This window comes from Bubalus kerabau, chromosome 3, assembly GCF_029407905.1.
Source record: "Bubalus kerabau isolate K-KA32 ecotype Philippines breed swamp buffalo chromosome 3, PCC_UOA_SB_1v2, whole genome shotgun sequence".
Lineage (NCBI taxonomy): Eukaryota > Metazoa > Chordata > Mammalia > Artiodactyla > Bovidae > Bubalus > Bubalus kerabau.
Window position 1 is genome coordinate 126579889 of NC_073626.1, and position 18394 is coordinate 126598282.

The 18394-nt window shown below is 50.3% G+C and overlaps 1 protein-coding gene across 1 annotated transcript in view; it reads left to right on the forward strand.

Moving 5' to 3' along the window:
* The window catches only part of GLI2 (GLI family zinc finger 2), a 264002-nt gene that overhangs the window by 186947 nt on the left and 58661 nt on the right, over positions 1-18394 (forward strand). The window contains exon 3 of the mRNA XM_055572919.1: positions 13737-13842. Coding sequence (XP_055428894.1) covers positions 13737-13842 — 106 coding nt within the window. The remainder of the gene's footprint in view (positions 1-13736; positions 13843-18394) is intronic.

Below are 18394 nucleotides of genomic sequence, written 5' to 3' on the forward strand. Positions count from 1 at the left end.
GGAAGCAGAATGACAGGTGACACTTTGGGGACCCAGGGAGACAGGCAGAGTGGCACAGGCATCCTCCTGAAGGGCCTCAATGCCCCTGTGACAAGTGGGCTTTGGGGTCAGTGACAGGACAGCAGTGAAGCTGCTGGCTAGTGGGGCTGCTCGTGCAAGCTGGCAGGTGAGGCAAGGGCATGTCTGGCAGGTAAACCTGTGCGGGGCAGAGTCGACACTGGGGTTTGTGCATCCATCCCAGGCCACCCCACCCAGCTCAGCCTCTGGAGCCACTGGAAGGAGGACAGGAAGAGGTCAGTCTCTTCTCCAGGCCCCTGAGCTGAATTTGTGCTTTCGGCAAGGCCCCTCAGAGGGCTGCAGGGGATACCTTTAGAGCCACAGCCCCCTGGGCCTCAAGTCTATTGTAGATCTTGGGGTCCTGCAGACAGTTGTCTATGGGAGAGATTCTGTGGCCAAGACAGTTTTCAAAATTAATCAGGCTTGACCTCCCAGGTTTCTTTTGGTCCTAATCTGTAATGTGGGACTCCACTGGTCTACCCTGATCGGCAGGCCACTTATCCCTTTCCTAAGACAGCAGGGATTTCCCCAGGGCCTCCCTGGAGCTCCCCCCTAGTCTCCCAATCCTCACTTCAGGGGCAGGAGGTCCATGGAGATGACCAGGCTGGCACTGCTGAGGCCCCACTGTGTGCCCAGCCGGCATAGACTCTGACATGTTAGCTGGTCTCTGCTTCACATCTGCCTCTGACCTGGGTCCTAACACCACCTCCACTTTACAAATGAGAAAATCAAGGCATGGGAAGGTTAAGTGCATCAGTGGTGGGGCTGGGCTGTGTCCGCACGCCAGCTGCAGCCTCAGTGCTGTTCACACTATCCTGCGGCCTCTGGCCCAGGTCCCATCTGCCTCCCATGGACTCATCTTCCCACCACCCTCTGCAGGTGTCTCAGTCAGCTCAAGCTGTGTAACAAGAACACCAGAGATGGGTGGAGAGCTCAAACAGCAGACATTAACTGCTCAGAGTTCTGGAACTTCGGAAGTCAGAGATCAAGACACCAGCAGATTCAGTGTCTGGTGACATCTTACTGCCTGATTTATAAACTGCCTGTTCCCACTGTGTCCTTATATTTGGAAGGGGACAGGGGCTCCCTGGGTCTCTCTTATAAGAGCACTAATCCCATCATGCAGGCTCCACCCCCATCACCTCATCACTTCCCCAAAGCCATCATCTCAGGTGTTAGGACTTCCACATAAGGATTTGGGGACAACATAAATATTCAGTCTGTGGTGGAGAGGAGGAGGCCCCAGGACTGCCCAGGTGCCCATGCTGTGAGGGCCATGTGGCACTCAAGTCTGGACTCGCATCTGGCCGCTCCCTGTTGCTGTCTGTTCCGCTGTGGACCTCATACTTCTCTCTGCCTGCCTGCCCACCCACCCTCAGACCAGCATCAGGGCACTGCCCTCCTGGAGTGGCTCATACTGGCCCCAGCCCAGCTATTTTGTCTTATTTTGTCTAGCAAAACCTTCTTGGAAAGGCCAGCCCATGGTGGTGAGGTGGGCCCAGCTGCGGCCCTCGTCTTGCCAGGCCCTGGGTGGGGGCAGGTCTGACTGCGCCAGTGTCCTGGGCCTCAGCCCCCAGACACACGCCAACTTGTAGTGCTGGAATTTCCTGTCTGATTTTCATTTCCCCCCACTATTTTCCCCCTTAAGTGAGACAAAAACGCTTTTTAATTGCATGCCCTGGAGTGCCAGTCAGGATATTATTATTCTTATTAAGTGCTTCCTGTGGGGCGGTGCCCAGGCATGGGGAGGGGCTCTGGAAGCAGCCTGTCCCCCGGTTATTATTGGGAGTAATAGTGCTATTTGCAGAAGGTCTGGCCACTGAGGAGGCTTTCCTGGCTGTGCCTGCAAGGTCTTCTTCCCGGCCCTGGTACTTCAACCTATAACTTGGTTCCCGTTAGGAGAGGCCTTGGCCATCTGAGTCCATGTGTCTGAAGAGTTGGCCTTTGAAACTGTCCAGGTTTGAAAGTGGACTGAGCCCACCCCAGCACAGGGAGGTGTGCACAGGGGCCGTCCGCGTGGTTTCTCCAGCCCCGCGTGCATCTTTGTTCTTGTACTTGGAGAAGCAGACTCTGGGCCACATTCTTCATGATCTTCTGGCCATTTGAAGTCTGTGTTCAGAAGCCCTGGTAAATGGGACAGCTTGGTGGTCCCCTGGATTCTAATGACACACCCAGGGCGGTCTCTCTCCTCAACCATAGAGTTTCTCCAGCTGCGAATGTTCTCCTGCCAGGACAGTGCATGGTAGATAGAAATATGAGAAGTAATCTTACTGGCACTTACTGGTGCCAGAGGGAACTCTGGGAAACAGGAGGAAAAAGGGTGATCCAGGCTAGTTGTTTTCCATGTGTGGTCCTTGGCAAGCTTGGTCAGTACCACCTGGGCACTTTTTGTAAATGCAGGGTCTCAGGCCCGCCCAGGCCCATGGAAGCCGAGACTCCGGGGAAGAGGCCCAGCCACAGTGTTTTAAAAAAGTCTGCAGGTGATTCTTGGGTCTGAGAAGCACTGATGTGAGCACCTAGTAGGTGTTGCATTGTGAATCCCTGAGTGGGCCCCAGGCCTTCCTCAGCCTGGATATACCCGAGGGGCCACATGGTTTGGACCAGCACCCACATGGACACAGCTCTGTGCCAGGATGTGAGCGAGTCCTCTGGACTCTGTCCACACTGCCTCCCAGCCCGAAGGACCTATCATCCTCTCCCTTCTGTCCAGCTCTCCCACTTCTGGTTCCTTGAGGACCCAGCTCCAAGACCACCTTCTCCAAGGAGTCTTTCTGGCTGCTCTGGTCCCATGGAAATCTCGCTTCCTCAACTCTGAGGCATTCTGGCAGCTATGCCTGTGGACCCCATTGAATCCCACAGGGTCAGGGTCTCCAGCTTTGCAGACAGCCTCCACTGAGGTGCCCAGTGCATGACCTGTGGGCAGGAATACTGCTCCTCACTCTCTGGGCCTCCAGACCCTCAAAAAGGACTCCCCTATTTGGACAGAATAAGGGAGCCTTAGGTGGGCTGTCAATATGAGTTCCATTCTTCAGGCTGTGATGGGCCAGAGTTGAGAGCTCCACGCTGTGAATTCCCCAGAAAGTTAAGGAGCTGGACCTCGTGGGGCCTGCAGCCTGTGTAGGTCAAGGCAGTGCTAGAGGGGTCATGTGTCTGAACTGCATCATGTCCCTAGGTCAGACCTGTGTGCTGAGGAAGGGGGCATCCCGTGTCTTTTTTGCAGCTGGCACCTTCATTCCTGGTATCTTTTGGAAAGGCATGGATCTGGGGTCTCCAGAGAGATGGGAGGGGTTGTGGGATTCGAGACAAGCCCAGCTTCAATGGCTGAAATGTTGAACTTAGGTGCTCAGGTGACCAGCTGGTGTCCAGCAGCCCCTTGAGGGCTGGTGGACCCTCTGGGTTCATCGGGGCACAAAATATAAAGGCACCGATCGCCATCCCATCCCTATCAGTCCTTTTTCTTTTGCCAAGTGTTCTCACGTTCTCAGTTCCTAAAGAGTTAAACAGTTTAATTGACCAAGTTGGGCATTCAGGGTGGAATGGAAAATAGTGATTTTCTTCTCTTTTGAGAGTCCTCCCCAAAGGTTCACTTGTTCATCGATCCCTCCTTGCTTCCTGGAAGGGAGAGCAGGGTTTGATGTCAGGAAGTTGGATCATAAAAGGGATCCATCCTCTGAGCTGCTGCCCTCCAACACACAGGACAGCTCAGTCATGTCTGACTCTTTTGCAACCCCATAGACTGTAGCCCACTAGACTGCTTCATCCATGCATTTTTCCAGACAAGAATACTGGAGTGGGTTGCCATTTCCTTCTCCAGAGGATCTTCCTGACCCAAGGATCGAACCTGGGTCTCCTGGATTGCAGGCAGACTCTTTACCGTCCGAGCCACCAGGGAAGCGAGGAAGGAATGGGTACACTTTTATCAAAAGCTGCCATTTGAACAAAATTCACAATGATGTTCATTGGAAGTCTCAGGCCACCTGCAAATCCCCTATTTGTTTCATCTTGGGCGGCACATCACAGATTCTAGGGAAGGAACAGTGGGGACCGCTAGAGTTGGAGCAGCCAGCCTGAGCTTCCTGCAGTGAGCTGTGTGGGAATGGGCGTGACTTCAGCAGGAATAAAATCGTAGATTTTATCTTCCACAGTGCCCTAAAGCCTATGACCCATCATTTCCATCTGTCCTCACTTTGTAAAGCAGCAGTTCCTGACGAGGGCACATTCGGCGGTGGGTGGTACATCTGAGATCAGTGAGATGCGTCTTGGGGTCCCTTATGCCATGGATTGGAGAAAAGGTCCCCATGTGATTCTTGTTCACCTCTCCTGAGATGCACGGTGAGCAGGGAGAGGGCTGCCAGTTACTGAGTTCCTGCTCTGTGCAGATGCGGTCATCGGCTACACAAGTTGGGTGTGTGCCATCACGTTTTACAGATGAAGACTAAAGCTCACGGCCCTTGTCACTTGTTGTTCAGTCACTGAGTCGTGTCTGATTCTTTGCGACCCCTTGGACTGCAGCGTGCCAGACTTCTCTGTCTTCTGCTGTCTCCAATGGTTTGCTCAAATTCATTCCAAAAAAGCATTGAAAAGGAGTTGGTGGTGCTATCTAACCATCTCATCCTCTGTCGTCCCCTTCTCCTTTTGCTTTTAATCTTTCCTGGCATCAGAGTCTTTCCCAGTGAGTCAACTCTTTGAGTCAGGTGGCCAAAGTATTGGAGCTTCAGCTTCAGCCTCAGTCCCTCTAATGAACAGTCAGGCTTGATTTCCTTTAGGATTAACTGATTTAATCTCCTTGTTGTCCAAGAGACTCTCAAGAGTCTTCTGCAGCACCACAGTTTGAAAGTATCAAGTCTTTGACGCTCAGCTTTATTTATGGTCCAACTCTCATATCTGAATATGACTACTGGAAAAACTATATCTTTGATTATACGCACTTTTGTCGGCAAAGTAATGTCTCTGTTTTTTAATATGCTGTCTAGCTTTGTCATAGCCTTTCTTCCAAGGAGCAAGCATCTTTTAATTTCCTGGCTGCAGTCACTGTCCACAGTGATTTTGGAGCCCAAGAAAATAAACTGTCACTTTCTCCCCCTCTATTTGCCATGAAGTGATGGGACTGGATACCATGATTGTAGTTTTTTGAATGTTGAGTTTTAAGCCAGCTTTTTACCTCTCCTCTTTCACCCTCATCAAGAGGCTCTTTAGTTCCTCTTTACTTTCTGCCATTAGAGTGGTATCATCTGCATAACTAAAGTTGTTGATATTTCTCCTAGCAATCTTGATTCCAGCTTGTGCTTCATCCAGCCTGGCATTTTGCATGATGTACTCTGCATTTAAGTTAAATAAACAGGGTGACAATATAAAGCCTTGTTGTACTCCTTTCCCAATTTTGAGCCAGTCACTTGTTCCATATAAGGTTCTATCTGTTGCTTCTTGACCCATATACAGGTTTCTTAGGAGACTGGCAAGGTGGTCTGGTATTCCCATCTCTTTAAGAATTTTCCACAGTTTGTTGTGATCCATACAGTCAAAGGCTTTCATGTAGTCAATGAGGCAGAAATAGATGTTTTTCTGGAATTCCTTCACTTTTTCCACGATCCAACAAATGTTGGCAATTTGATCTCTGGTTCTTCTGCCTTTTCTAAATTCAGCTTATACATCTGGAGTTTCTCAGGAAGTACAGGTGAAGCCTAGCTTGAAGGGTTTTTGTTTTTTTTTAACTTTAAACTTTTTATTTTGTATTGTGGTATAGCCGATGAACAATGCTGTGGTGCAAAAATTGTCTTAATGACCCTGATAACTACAGTGGTGTGGTCACTCACCTAGAGTCAGCCGTTATGGAGTGTGAACTCAAGGGGATCTTAAGAAACATCACTATGAACAAAGCTTGTGGAGGCGATGGAATTCCAGCTGAGCTATTTAAAATCTTAGAAGATGTCACTTGCTAGCAGATGACAAAACTGGGGTTCACACCCAGCTCTGTCTGGGGCCCGAGTCCTTCCTGTTCCTCCCCTGAGCTCCTCAGACCACAGGAACAGGTTACCCCTTAGGACTCTGATTTGACTGATGCACAACTCAGGGGCGAGGCAGACGTCAACTGAGCTGTCAAGCTCACTATGCTTGACTTGAAGCCTCCTCATCTGCCGTTTTTTTCTCCTCCACACTAGCCCCTTCCTTCTCCAAAGATACAGGTGTCACTTGCTGCCTGGGTCTTTCCATGATGGGGAAGTGACCTGATAAGTCATCTGTGAATTTTCACATTAGTGTGAATTTATGACTTTCCCATGATCTGTTTACTTTTAAGAAGAGTGAAACAATTGCACTGGATGTTTTTTAAGACGCAAGGAATTATAAAGGAAAGGAACATGATCTATTGGTCATGAATGGGGAATCCCAGGCAGAAATAGTGGGGGCCCCTTTCCTGGTCTCCCGAGCCATGCCTCCATCTCAGCTTCTCAGAGACTACTGGATCCCAACAGTCCCCCTGACCCGGCCCCAGCACTGGCCTTCTGCAAGTCACCCTAGAGCATGGTCAGCCTCCTGAGAGGGATGGGATCAAGCCCTGTCCTGGCCACTCTGAGATCATGTCCCTCCTGCCCAGTCCCACAGGCCGAGCTGAGATGCGTTCGTGCCTCATTGTAACTCAGCCCTGTGTCAGGCCAGGACCAAACCTCCTTCCAGAGGCTGCTGTCTGCACCCTCCCTCAGTCAGTGCCAGGGCTAGACAGCTCTCCTCGCAGAAGCCCCTTTCTTCCCTGGTCCCAGGCCTGGAGCCCATGTGATCTGAGCTCATTCCTTGCTGCGGTCTTGATGGGAATGACCACGTAACTGGACAGCATGCTGATCTCTAGGAATTAGACTGCCTAGAGGGCTGGGGTGTCCCCAGCACGCCTGGTCTCTCCCGGGAGATGGCTGCTTCCCCCTGGCTGGCCCCTCCTACTATGTCTCTGAGCCCAGTCCTCCGGGCAGCGCCTCCCCATTGTAGCAACACATGACTTCATCCAAGGAGAATTCCTCCAGCTGCTGACCTGGCTGCCTGGTCATGTTTCCATGACCCAGTTTTCCCGATTCTTTGTCTGAATCCTCTGCTGACACCCCGCCCCCACCGTCCCATCCTCTTAGGCAGTAACCCACCAGAGTCATTAGTAACGGGCATTAACTAGAGCTGGGCTTCCAGGGGAAGGTCCCCTTGGCCCTTTCTGGGCTCTGCTCACTCACAAAGCCAGATCCTTATACCAAGGACACTGCTGACACAAACGTGCCCTCACCCCTGGGACCACCAGCCAAGGAGCAGTTAGCGTTTAAACCTTAGTGCAAAAAAACCCTGGGGTAAAAAAAAAAAAAAAGCCATCACACCACCATCATCAGTTTCTCAAACTGTTGCTCTTTCTATGTAGGATCAAAAACAAATGTGCTTTTTTTTTCAGAGGGGGCAGGGCAATTCATAGAAATTTTCCATCTTCGAGTTTCTTCCTTAGAAACTTGAAAAGAGAGCCATTTCTTTGAAATGGCATATGGTGTGTGTATGTGTGTGTGTGTGTTCCCTGCTCATGCCAGGAGGACATGATTTAGTTTGAATTTTTTTTTAGCTTAAAAAAAGAACTCACAATGAAAACAATGTGTGGATGGGTCCCATTCAATATGTTTCTGGAAGGCTGCCTTGCTCTTTGCGCGTTCGTGAGTTCCTTGGATGCTGCTGACGGCCTCTGGATGGCGTGCTCTCTCATAGAAGGTCCAAAGTGGGGCTCCCTCCTCCTCTGCCTGACAGAGGGGCCCTGGGCACAGCATTCCCGTCTGAATGTTTCCATCAGGGGCATGGGGCCAGCAGTGGTCCATGCTGGTCTGTGAGGATCCTGAGTCCTCAGATGAGCCAGTGTCAAGCTTTATCCTCAGTTTATGTGCACAGCGAAGCTGATCCCAGAGGCAAATGTGTAGTTGGGCTCAGGTGCCAGGGCCCAGGGTTGAGGGCTAAGTGGATTCAGCAGGGCCACTAGGTCAGTGAGTTGTACACAGAGGACCATAAAGATGAAAGATGCAGGTGCAGAGCCTGCACCCAGCACCCACACCCCTCCCCCAGCCCATATCCCCCCTGAAGCCGCCCCTCCCCCGCCCGTATCCCCCCCCCCCTGAAGCCGCCCCTCCCCCGCCCGTATCCCCCCTGAAGCCGCCCCTCCCCCGCCCGTATCCCTCCTGAAGCCTTGGTGAGTCACCAGCTGGGATGAGCATGGCTCTTCCCTGGGGGCGTGCAGGTGACACTTCACACAGCAGGGTTGTTCCTGTAGGAAGGAGCTTGGAGTTCATCAGTCCCCATTGTACAGAAAGATAACATGAGACCCAGACTGGGGACTCAATGCTCCCAGTGTCCCAGGGCTACCTAGTGGCAGAATCAGTCTGGGGTTCCTGGCCCATGCATGCCCAGCCCCATGTGGCCTGGCTGTATCACGTGGTCTTCTGAAAGATTTCATCAGAGCACATGACTCCCTGCTCAGTACCCTAGGAAACTAAATCTGCCAGAAAAGAACCCCCAAGTCTTTTCTAGGGCCCATCCGGGCTTATAGGACCTCTTCTGTCTCTCCCAGCTCTATCCCTCTGCTCCGGCCCAGGTGGCCAGGTGCTGAGACCACCAAGCTCTTCTCCCCACCCGCCACCCACCCACCAGGCCTTTGCAATGGCCATGCCCCTTGCCAGGCCCACCCTCTTCCCTGAGAGCCCTGACTTCTTCCTCATGTCATCTAAGGCCCCTGTGTTCCCCTGCCCAGCTGGGTTTCCTTCTTAGCCTCATCACCCCTGGCATTATATCATCAGTGTGTTTCTGGTTTGCTCTCTGCTTGTCTCCTCTCCCAGGAAGCTCTACAGCTTTGTGGTAGCAGCAGTGTAGGTGGCTCGGTGACGCACACCTCCCGGACCTGGAGCCGGGCCTTGACAGAGCCAACCCTTGATACAGGCTGGATGAATGAATGAATGGATGGCTGTTGCTATGGTGATGGCTGCCTAGAAGTAGCCCCCTGATATGAATGGCCTGGGTGGTTCTCTGAGGGTGGGCAGAGGGGCCTGGACAGCAGGTCCCAGGTTGGACTCCTTGCTCTCTGCTGGCTTATGGGAGGCCCGCTGTCCATCCTGGGAGCTGCTGGATTGGAAGTGAGTGCTCAGAGGCCCTATGGTTGATGGTCGGCTTTGTGCTGAGGTCTCCGGGAAAGTACATGGGGCTGAGTGGGGAGATTCAGTGAAACCAGCAGTCAAACTAGTTGGTCTCCTAGAGTGGAGACACACCACTCTGAGCCTTGATATTTTTTCCTGAAAAATGGGGATAAGGACAGGGTTGATGGTCAAACTAAGCAAGACACTGTAAGCAAAGCTGCATGAGGCCGCTGATGTCACTAAGAATGAGCATCTGGGCCCATTCCCTCCTGACCCTGGTGGGGCCTGCCACGCTCAGCAGCTGGCCGACCCAACACTTTCCCCACCCTGACTAGAGGAACTTCTGACATGCATTCCCAGGCTTGTCCTGAGGATCCCAAGGGGGTGAGGCCAGAGCCCCTGCTGCCTGCTACTTCTATGGGTGTCAGCTGCCTGGGGGGCAGCAGGGCTGGGGGAGTTCGTGCCTGGTGGCGCTGACTTGAGAACGAGGAAGCTGCTTTCCTTGGTAACCTCCACAGCCTGCACACCAGGACCTGGCAGAATGGAGAGAGCAACCCCAGCTGCAGCAGGACCTGTGGGTGGCTGTCTCTTATGCTTCTGCTGGGAAGCCCCAGGCCCCTCCTCCTCCACCTTGTGCACGCGTGCATGCGCACACACAGAGCCTGGTCTTGTGCAGCTGGCACCTTGGTGCCACCTCCGTTTCATATTTGCCTGGTCAGCTACCATGAGCACTTCATTCCTGGAGTTTTCACAGCTCTATAGACCTGATGAAGTTGAATGAAACCTGAGAAGAGCACTGCTTGCTGGTGAGGTGGAGGGGAAGGTCTGGGCTCTCCTGGCATCAGGGGATCCCCTTCAACCTTGGCAGGCACAAAATCTGGGAGAAAGGAGCACCCCAAGGTGCTGGGAGGTTGGTCAGTGGAAAGAATAGGAATTCTGGGACAAATACAGCCTGGGCTTTCAGTGAAGACCCAGGAACTGATGTTTGCAAAGCTCTGAGAGCAGGGCTTAGGGCTGTGTGAGCGTTTGTTAAATATGACACATCAACAAGGCGGGGACAGAAAGACCCCAGGATCACTCTTGGACCCAGAGACTGCCTCCGAGTGTTCGTTGGAACTGGGCAGAGGGAAAAGCCCATGCCCAGCTGTCCCGGGCCTTGGATTCCCCTCCTGGCTCTATCATCTTTCAGCTCCACAACTTTGAGCTGAAATTGGCCTTGGTCTCCATTTCCTTATCTATGAAATGGGCACAGTGACACCTACCCTGGCTGTCTCGGGGAGCCTTTTGAATATGCAGGGAAACAGTCAGAAATAGACAAAAACAAAACATGTTTATTTTATTAGCAAATACTGTTATCTGATCTGCCTGGCTGTGTTTTAAGAAAATTTTAAAAAACATCACAAAGGCCCTTTTCTGCAGGTTTGGAAAGGTGAACACTGCTTCTCTGCTGACTACCCTGGGGTTCAGAGAACCCCACTTTGCCTCCTAGGTTGTAAGCAGACCAGTACCAGCCTTCTGCCCTTCCGCCCTCCCCAGGGTCTGCAGTAAGCAGAGGAAGACTTGTCGCACACCCTAGGGCCAGTAAATGGTGTAGTCATGGTTTGATTGCCTTTTTATACCGTTCATGGAGTTCTCATGGCAAGAATACTGGAGTGCTTTGCATTCCCTCCTCCAGTAGACCATGTTTTGTCAGAACTCTCTTCTGTGACCATGTTTTGTCAGAACTCTCTGCTGCATGTGTCAGAATGCATGGCTCATAGCTTCATTGGGTTTCACAAGTCCCTTTGCCATGACAAGACTGTGGTCCATGAAGGGGAATATTCATTGCAACCCTGAATATTCATTGGAAGGGCTGATGCTGAAGCTGAAGCTCCAGTACTTTGGCCACCTGATACAAAGTGCCGACTCACTGGCAGAGATCCTAATGCTGGGAAGGATGGAAGGCGAAAGAAGAAGGGACAGCAGAAATGAGATGGTTAGGTAGCATCACCGACTCCGTGGACTTGAACTTGTGCAAACTCTGGGAGAGATTGGAGGACAGAGAAACCTGGCGTGCTGCAGTCCATGGGCTTGCAAAGAGGCAGACACGGCTTGGCAACTGAACAACAACAACATGGTTTGATTATGGCCATGGAGCTCCGAACATTAGTGATAATTGTCATCATCAATAGTAACAGACAGGGTGCTTTTATGTGCACTAGCATCTCTCAGCAGGAGCATTTTATCTTCATGGCAGCCATACGGGTGGTTACTGTTACTTGTCTTCGGATTGGACACAGAGAGATGCAGAGAGATAACGGAGTTTGCCCAAAACCAGGAGTTGGTGAGCAGCAGCTGGTCTCCGGGTCTCTGACTCCCAGAGGCTGTCCGCTCCTCCTGTCACTGTTTTCAGAGTCACAGCTGCATGCCCAGCCTCACCTCCTCAGAGGACAGGGCATGATGGGAGAAGAGGTTGGTCGTTTCCGCAATCAGCAGCCCCAAAAGGGAGCGCCCAGCCGCAGGGATGGAGCAGTGTGCTGGCATCATGTTCCCTTGGAGCCCAAGATTTGTGGAGTCTGGATTTGGCAAATTGATTCAATCAGGGTGAGAGGATTTGCTTTCTTTATCCCCAGCCCCCGTGGAGGGTGTCAGGACTGTAGAATTAGGAAGATACAATTGAATACATGAAAGTTAAGGTTAAATGTCAGGAGAAAAGTTTACTCTTCTTAAGAATTCATAAGTGATGAACCCAAGTGTCAATCAGTGAATGAATGTGTAGTCCAGATGTGGTGGTATATCTATGCAGTGAATATTAACCAGCCTTAAAAAAGGAAGTTATCCCACTCAGCCATAAGAAGAATGAAATCATACCGTTTGCAACAACATGGATGGACCTAGAGACTGTTATACTAAGTGAAGTAAATTAGAGAATGACGAATACCAGATAATATCACTTGTATGTAGAATCTAAAAAATTAATACAAACGAACCTATTTACAAAACAGAAATAGACTCATAGAAGTAGAGAACAGATTTGTGGTTGCTGAGGGGGAGGGAGGTAGGGGAAGGGTAGATTGGGAGTTTGACATGAGCAGGTGCAAACTAGTATATAGAGAATGGATAAACAAGGTCCTACTGTACAGGGAACTGCAGTCCATACCCTGTGATAAACCTTCATGGGAAAGAATATGACAATATATATATGTATAACTGAGTCACTTTGGTGTACAGCAGAAATGAACACAATTTCAAGTCAACTCTACTTTAATAAAATATATTTTAAAAAAAAAGAAAATTTGGGCACAAGCCACAGTGGATGAACCTTGGGGACATTATGCTAAGTGAAGTCAGCCAATCACAAGACAAGAGACACTGTGATTCTGCTCACAGGAGGTCCCTAAAGGAGAATGGTGATTGCCTGGGAGAGGGGGAGCTGGTGTTTAATGGGGAGAAAGTTTCAGTCCGAGACGATGGGAAGAATTCTGGTGATGCATGGTGGAGGCACACTCAATTGTGCACTTATAGATGGTTAACAAGGTAAATTTTCTATTACATGTATTTTACCACAATCAGAAAAGATTTCGTGGTGTTTGCAGTACTAGGATCCGCTTGGACAAAACCCACAGCATTATTTGTGTGTCTTTATCACCTCAAGTCTGACAGTCAGCTGACCTGTGCACATGGAAAACAAACCCACCTGACTTCTTTAAACCCTTGGGTAATTTAGGCTCAACACTCATCTTCTTTGGCCCATGGCTCTCAGCCCGAGTGAGAGCTGACTGAGAAATCTTAGCCCTTTCCCAGTCTCACTACTTTTTAAAGAGCCTTGTTTTCTTAAGGCCTATAATTATGTTTGCCTCCAGGGTACCCAGGAATTTTCTTTTTTTAATAAGCAAAGAGCATCCTACAATTATCATGATGATTTGTGGAGGGCAGGCCAAGTGCAGACAGGAGGCTGACGCACTCTGGAAGCTGGGTCTCACGTGTTGGCATTGGCATCCCGGGGGCCGGAGCACTTGGGGTCTGTAATTAATATTAAGAGCTGGAGAATTAACAGACCCACAAAGGTGTCCACTGTGGCTGCCAACGGGACGGGGCGGGCGGCTCAGTGGGATTGGCCTGACGGAGGCTGGCCGCAGCCAGGAGCGGTCCTGCCTCCGCAGCCGGTTCTAGGTAAACACCTCCGCCTGGGTGACTGAGAGCCCGGATGCCCTGACCTGAGGCTGCCGGAGCCACATCCAGCCAAGGCCAGGATGCGCAGAAGCCTGTCGGCGCTGTCAGCCCTGATTTGCGGCCAAGTCTGTCATCTCCCCGAGTTCAAAGAGCGCTTAGCTGCTTGTCTTTGTCAAGAGCGCGGTTGGGGATCTTTTATGTGAAAGATGTAGGGTTCTTGGGCTGACTTTGATTATTTATTCATCCCCCTCCGTGGGTGTGTGATAGCTGGGCACCCCGGAGCCCCCCTGTCCTGACCGTTCTTGCTCTGAAATTCATCGAGCTTTAAAGCCCTTTGAAAATTGCTTTTCGAGGGAGGGGAAAAGTTTCTGAAGTCCTGTTTCTCTCTCCCGCCCGCAGTGCCGCCACATCTCCTGCCACCGTTCCACGCCCCCTTCCCGATTGACATGCGACACCAGGAGGGACGGTACCATTACGAGCCTCACTCTGTCCCCAGCGTGCACGGGTAAGTTCCACCCGCCGCCCCGCCTCAGTCTCTCTGCTCCCCAGTGGACTTTGTCCACCTGTGTCACCTAGGCAAGCACTGACTCCATGTGAAGGGGGGCTGTCCTGTGAACCCCAGCTCTCCTCTGGTTTCCTGAGAGGGAAGTGCACCCACCTCCCACATCACGGCTTCCAAGGTTGCAGGGGGGCCCCTTGTGTCCAACAGCACCCTGAGACTCTTCCCCATCTAGGCAGCGAGGACATTCTGCAGGCCAAAGTCCCCATATTAATACCGTGACTCTGGATAGATGTTGTTCCAACATAATCATTCAGAGCACCCCACCCTTTTCATGCCCTCAAGTATCCCAGTTCAGACAGTGAATTATAGAGTCTCCCTACTGATAAGGACAAGTTCAAAGTTATACTTTGGGGCCTCTCCTGCTCCCTGCTTTGAGACCACCACCACCCGCCGCCACCCCCCACCCCTTGCCAGTGAAGGAGCTCATCCCCCCTGTGTCTCTCTCTTTATTCTTGCTTCTGTCTCTCTTCACTCCCACCTTCGGGCTCAGAGCCCATAGCCGATGTCTCTTTTCTTGGTTTTAATGACTCCAAAACCTGAGCCCTTGCTACAATGTCCCTTTTGCTTCCAGAAAAGAGACTAAATCCTCTGCCCCACCTCCTATATCTCTGCTGTGCCTCTTGACCAGACAGCTCCCATTTCATGCCAAGCTGCCATTTATGGTTCCAGCCCCCATGTACCTGGGTCTCAGCCCCTGCTGCCCAGCCGCCTGGAATGGCCCCTTCTCCAGACCCCTGAAGCCTTGGCTCAGGAGCCACCTTCTCTGGGAAGCCCACCCTGAATGGGGGCGCTCCCCCGGATTCCCACCACCCTGTAACACTGGAATGAGCTGTTTTTACACTGCCTCCAGCGGACTCTGGGCTTTGCTCTGATTCCCGCCTTGACGATGGCTGACATGTGTGTAATAAGTTCACAATCAATATTTGCTGAGCAGAGAACCCCCTCCACACATTACACCTGCTGAAGACAGACCCTGCCACCTCTCCCAGCTCCCTCTGGAATAAAGTCAGTCAAAACCTGCTGACCCCTCTCTGTATTCAAAACTCTATGCCCGAGCAGGGGGAAGGTAACTCCTACACTCACTGCTCACCCCAGACAGAGCAAATCTGGGACTTCTGTTTGCTTTTTAAAGATATTTTGTATTCTGGAATAATCTCAGACATTTCAAAATAAGTTGCAAAAATGTACAAAGATTTCCTGTATATCCTCACCCTATTCCTCAGACATTCATATCTTACATAACCAAAGACTGGTTCAGTGTTATTAACTAACTCATAAATCTTATCTAAATTTCATCAGTTGCCTGTGGATATCCTTTTTTCCTCTGTTCAGGATTCAGCCCTCATTTAGTTGTCATAACTCCTTAGTCATCTTTACCCCAGGACATGGCTCAGTCTCTTTTGCCTTTCATGACCTTGACACATTTTTTCTCTTTTTCCATTATGGCTTATCAATTGAATATAGATAGTTCCCTGTGTAATACAGTAGGACCTTGTTGTCTATCCATCTGTATGTAATAGTTTGCATCTGCTAATCCCAGACTTTCAGTCCTTCCCTTCTCCATCCTCCCTCCCTGTTCTCTATAACTGAGCCTGTGTCTGTGTCATAGAAATGTAATATTTTAGATCCTTCATTTAAGTAATATCATGCTATTTGTCTTTCTCTGTCTGACTTCACTTAGTATGATAATCTCTAGGTTCATCCATGTTGCTGCAGACGGTATTATTTCATTCTTTTTTATGACTGAGTTATATACCATTGTGTATATGTAACACATCTTTATCCATTCATTTGCCATTTAGGTTACTTCCATGTCTTGGCTATTGTGAACAGCACTGCTATGAACATAGGACTGCATGTATCTTTTTATATTTGAATTTTGTCTAGGTATGTACCCAGGACATACATACCCTGGATTGCTAGATCATGTGTCAACTCTGTTTTCAGTTTGTTGAGGAACCTCCACTACTCTTCTTCATAGTGGCTGTACCAGTTTACACATGACCTTGACACTTGAAGAGGAAAGGCCACTTAATGTATAGAATGTGCTCAATTTGTGTTTGCCTGATGTTGCCTCCTGATAAATTCAGATGGTGCATTGCGGGGATACTGCCATGGAAATGCTGCTCTCCCATCCTAGAACATCATGTCCAGGGCCCATGATGGACATACTTCTCATCCCTGGAAATCCTAACTTTGATTATTTGCTTACAGTGAGGTGTGCTGGGTTTCTCCACTTTAAAACTGGTCCCTTTGTAATTGCAAGTCTCTTGTGGAACAGTACTTGGATAATACGTAAATTCCTATTTCTCACAATATTTTCAGCCACTCACTTAAACATCCATTGATGATTCTTGCCCAAAACAGTAACTACTATTATTTGCCAAGTGGTGATTTTCTATTTCTGTGATTCTTTCCACATTTATCGATTAGAATTCTACCATAAGGAAGACCTGTCTGTTCTCCCCCATTTCTCTATTTATCTGATCACTTTTTGTATTAAATCAATGTGTGGATATTTGTGTTCTTCCAAGAGTTCTACTCCATTGCTATCACTATTCATTTTGTTGTTCAAATTGTTCCAGGTTTGCCCATTGGGAGTCCCTTCAGGTTGTCCCCTTTGACGTGTTTGGATCTTTGCGTTTTACCTCGGTGCCTGCAGCTGGTACTTGCTTGACTAGGACCTGCCGTGGGCAGGCTTGTATCCCCCTGGTGGATGGTGGGGCCATTTCAGCCCTCTGCCCACAGCTCAGGCAGCTTCTGGAAGGTGTGTCCTGTTAGAGCTGGTGGATCACTGCAGAGTGGCTCAGCTGGTGGCAGCTAAGAATCCTGAGTATCAGGGGAGCTGAATCCCTTTTTGGGAGGGGGTTGAAATGGCTGTTTTTCTGTTCTTGGAAACTGTCCGGCTGATTCCATGACACAGATCCTGGGCTTGGCAGGCCTACAGTGAAGTGCTCCCAGCAAGGAGCCCCATGCTGGTCAGAGACCAGGGCAAGGCTGAGAGCTCCCTGGGGGAGCATGCGGGCAGGCATACATGTGTCACTGTGCCGGGGAACATCCAGGCACCCATGGTCCCACATACCTAGGGACAGTGATAGAGATAGAAGAATACCTCACTATTAACAATTGCTGTTTCTCAAAGTAACTGACCTTTGGACAAGCTCTGCCTATAAACAATTCATGTGTTCATTTTACTTAATCCTCTTAAACCCTATAGAGTGTGCGTCTCGTGTCAGCCCCATTTTACAGATGAAGGAACTGAGGCAGCACAGAATGGTTAAGTAATTCATCATTAGGGCCCCGCCCCCCAACTTAGGGAGTGAAAGAGTTAGGAACCTAATTACGGCCCTCGGCCCAGACACCGGCTTCTCCCTTGGGAGCATGTGTATGACCATAGGTCCCCTGCATGTGTCCACACAATTCCTTCTTGGAAGCTCATATAACCCTTTAGTAGGACACTGCCCCCCAAATTCAGTGGTTCCCCAAACCTCTGGACCAGCAGCATAGGCCTGCTAGGAATGCAGAGTCTCAGGCCTGGGCCCAGACCTGCTGAGTCAGAGGCTCTAGGGTGGGCCCACCATTTGTGTTTAACACACATTACAGGTTTGAGATGCTCTGTCTGCAGGCAGGAACTTGTCACTGAATCAGGGGGCCCTTCATACTGTTAGTCCCTGGCTTAATGGAGAGGTGTGGTTGAGAGGTGGTCCCTGAGCCTTCTCCAGACTTTGTCATCCCCTAGGTCAGGGCTGGACACAGGTCATGTCCCTTTTCTGGGCTTGCTTCTCTCCTGGCCAGTAAGGAGAAGTAAGTCTTCTGGGCCTAAAATCAAGGTGTTAGTAGGGCTGGTTTCCTTCTGGAACCTTCCAGCTCCAGGAGAGCATCCATTTCCTTGAGTTTTCTAGCTTCTGGAGGCTGCCTCCATGCCCATGATCCCTGCCTCTCACCACATTGCCTTTATGTCCCCTGCTTCTTTTCTCACATTGCCTTCTTTCTCATCTGCAGTAGTTTTCTTCCTCTGCCGCTCTTAGAAGGATGCCAGTGATGCTTTTAGTGTGAAATCCAGGATCATCTTCTGGTCTCAGGAACCTTAACTCAAATACATCTGCAAAGCCCCTTTTCCCACAGAAGGTGACATTCATGGATTCCAAGGATTAGGACACAGACATCTCTGGGTGTCATCAGCTTGTTTGTGATAATAAAGTTTCAGTGGTGAAGCCTGGCATCACCCAGTAGAAGACAGTAAAGGGTGTCAATCATTTGTGCAGGGCCCACTGGGGCCAAGCTCTGTACTGGAGCCTGGTTGGGCTGTATTAGTTGAGCTTCCTAATTGCCTGTGAAATGAGGTTATAATCTGCATCCTATGGATGCAGACACTGAGGTTCAGAGAGGTGCACTGATTTTCACATGTCATCCGTGCAAGGTGAGCCTGTTTGCTTCCCCTCAAGGGTTGAGGAGCCCACCTGCCCCTCAAAGCCCACCTCCTGCTAGGGTGGGC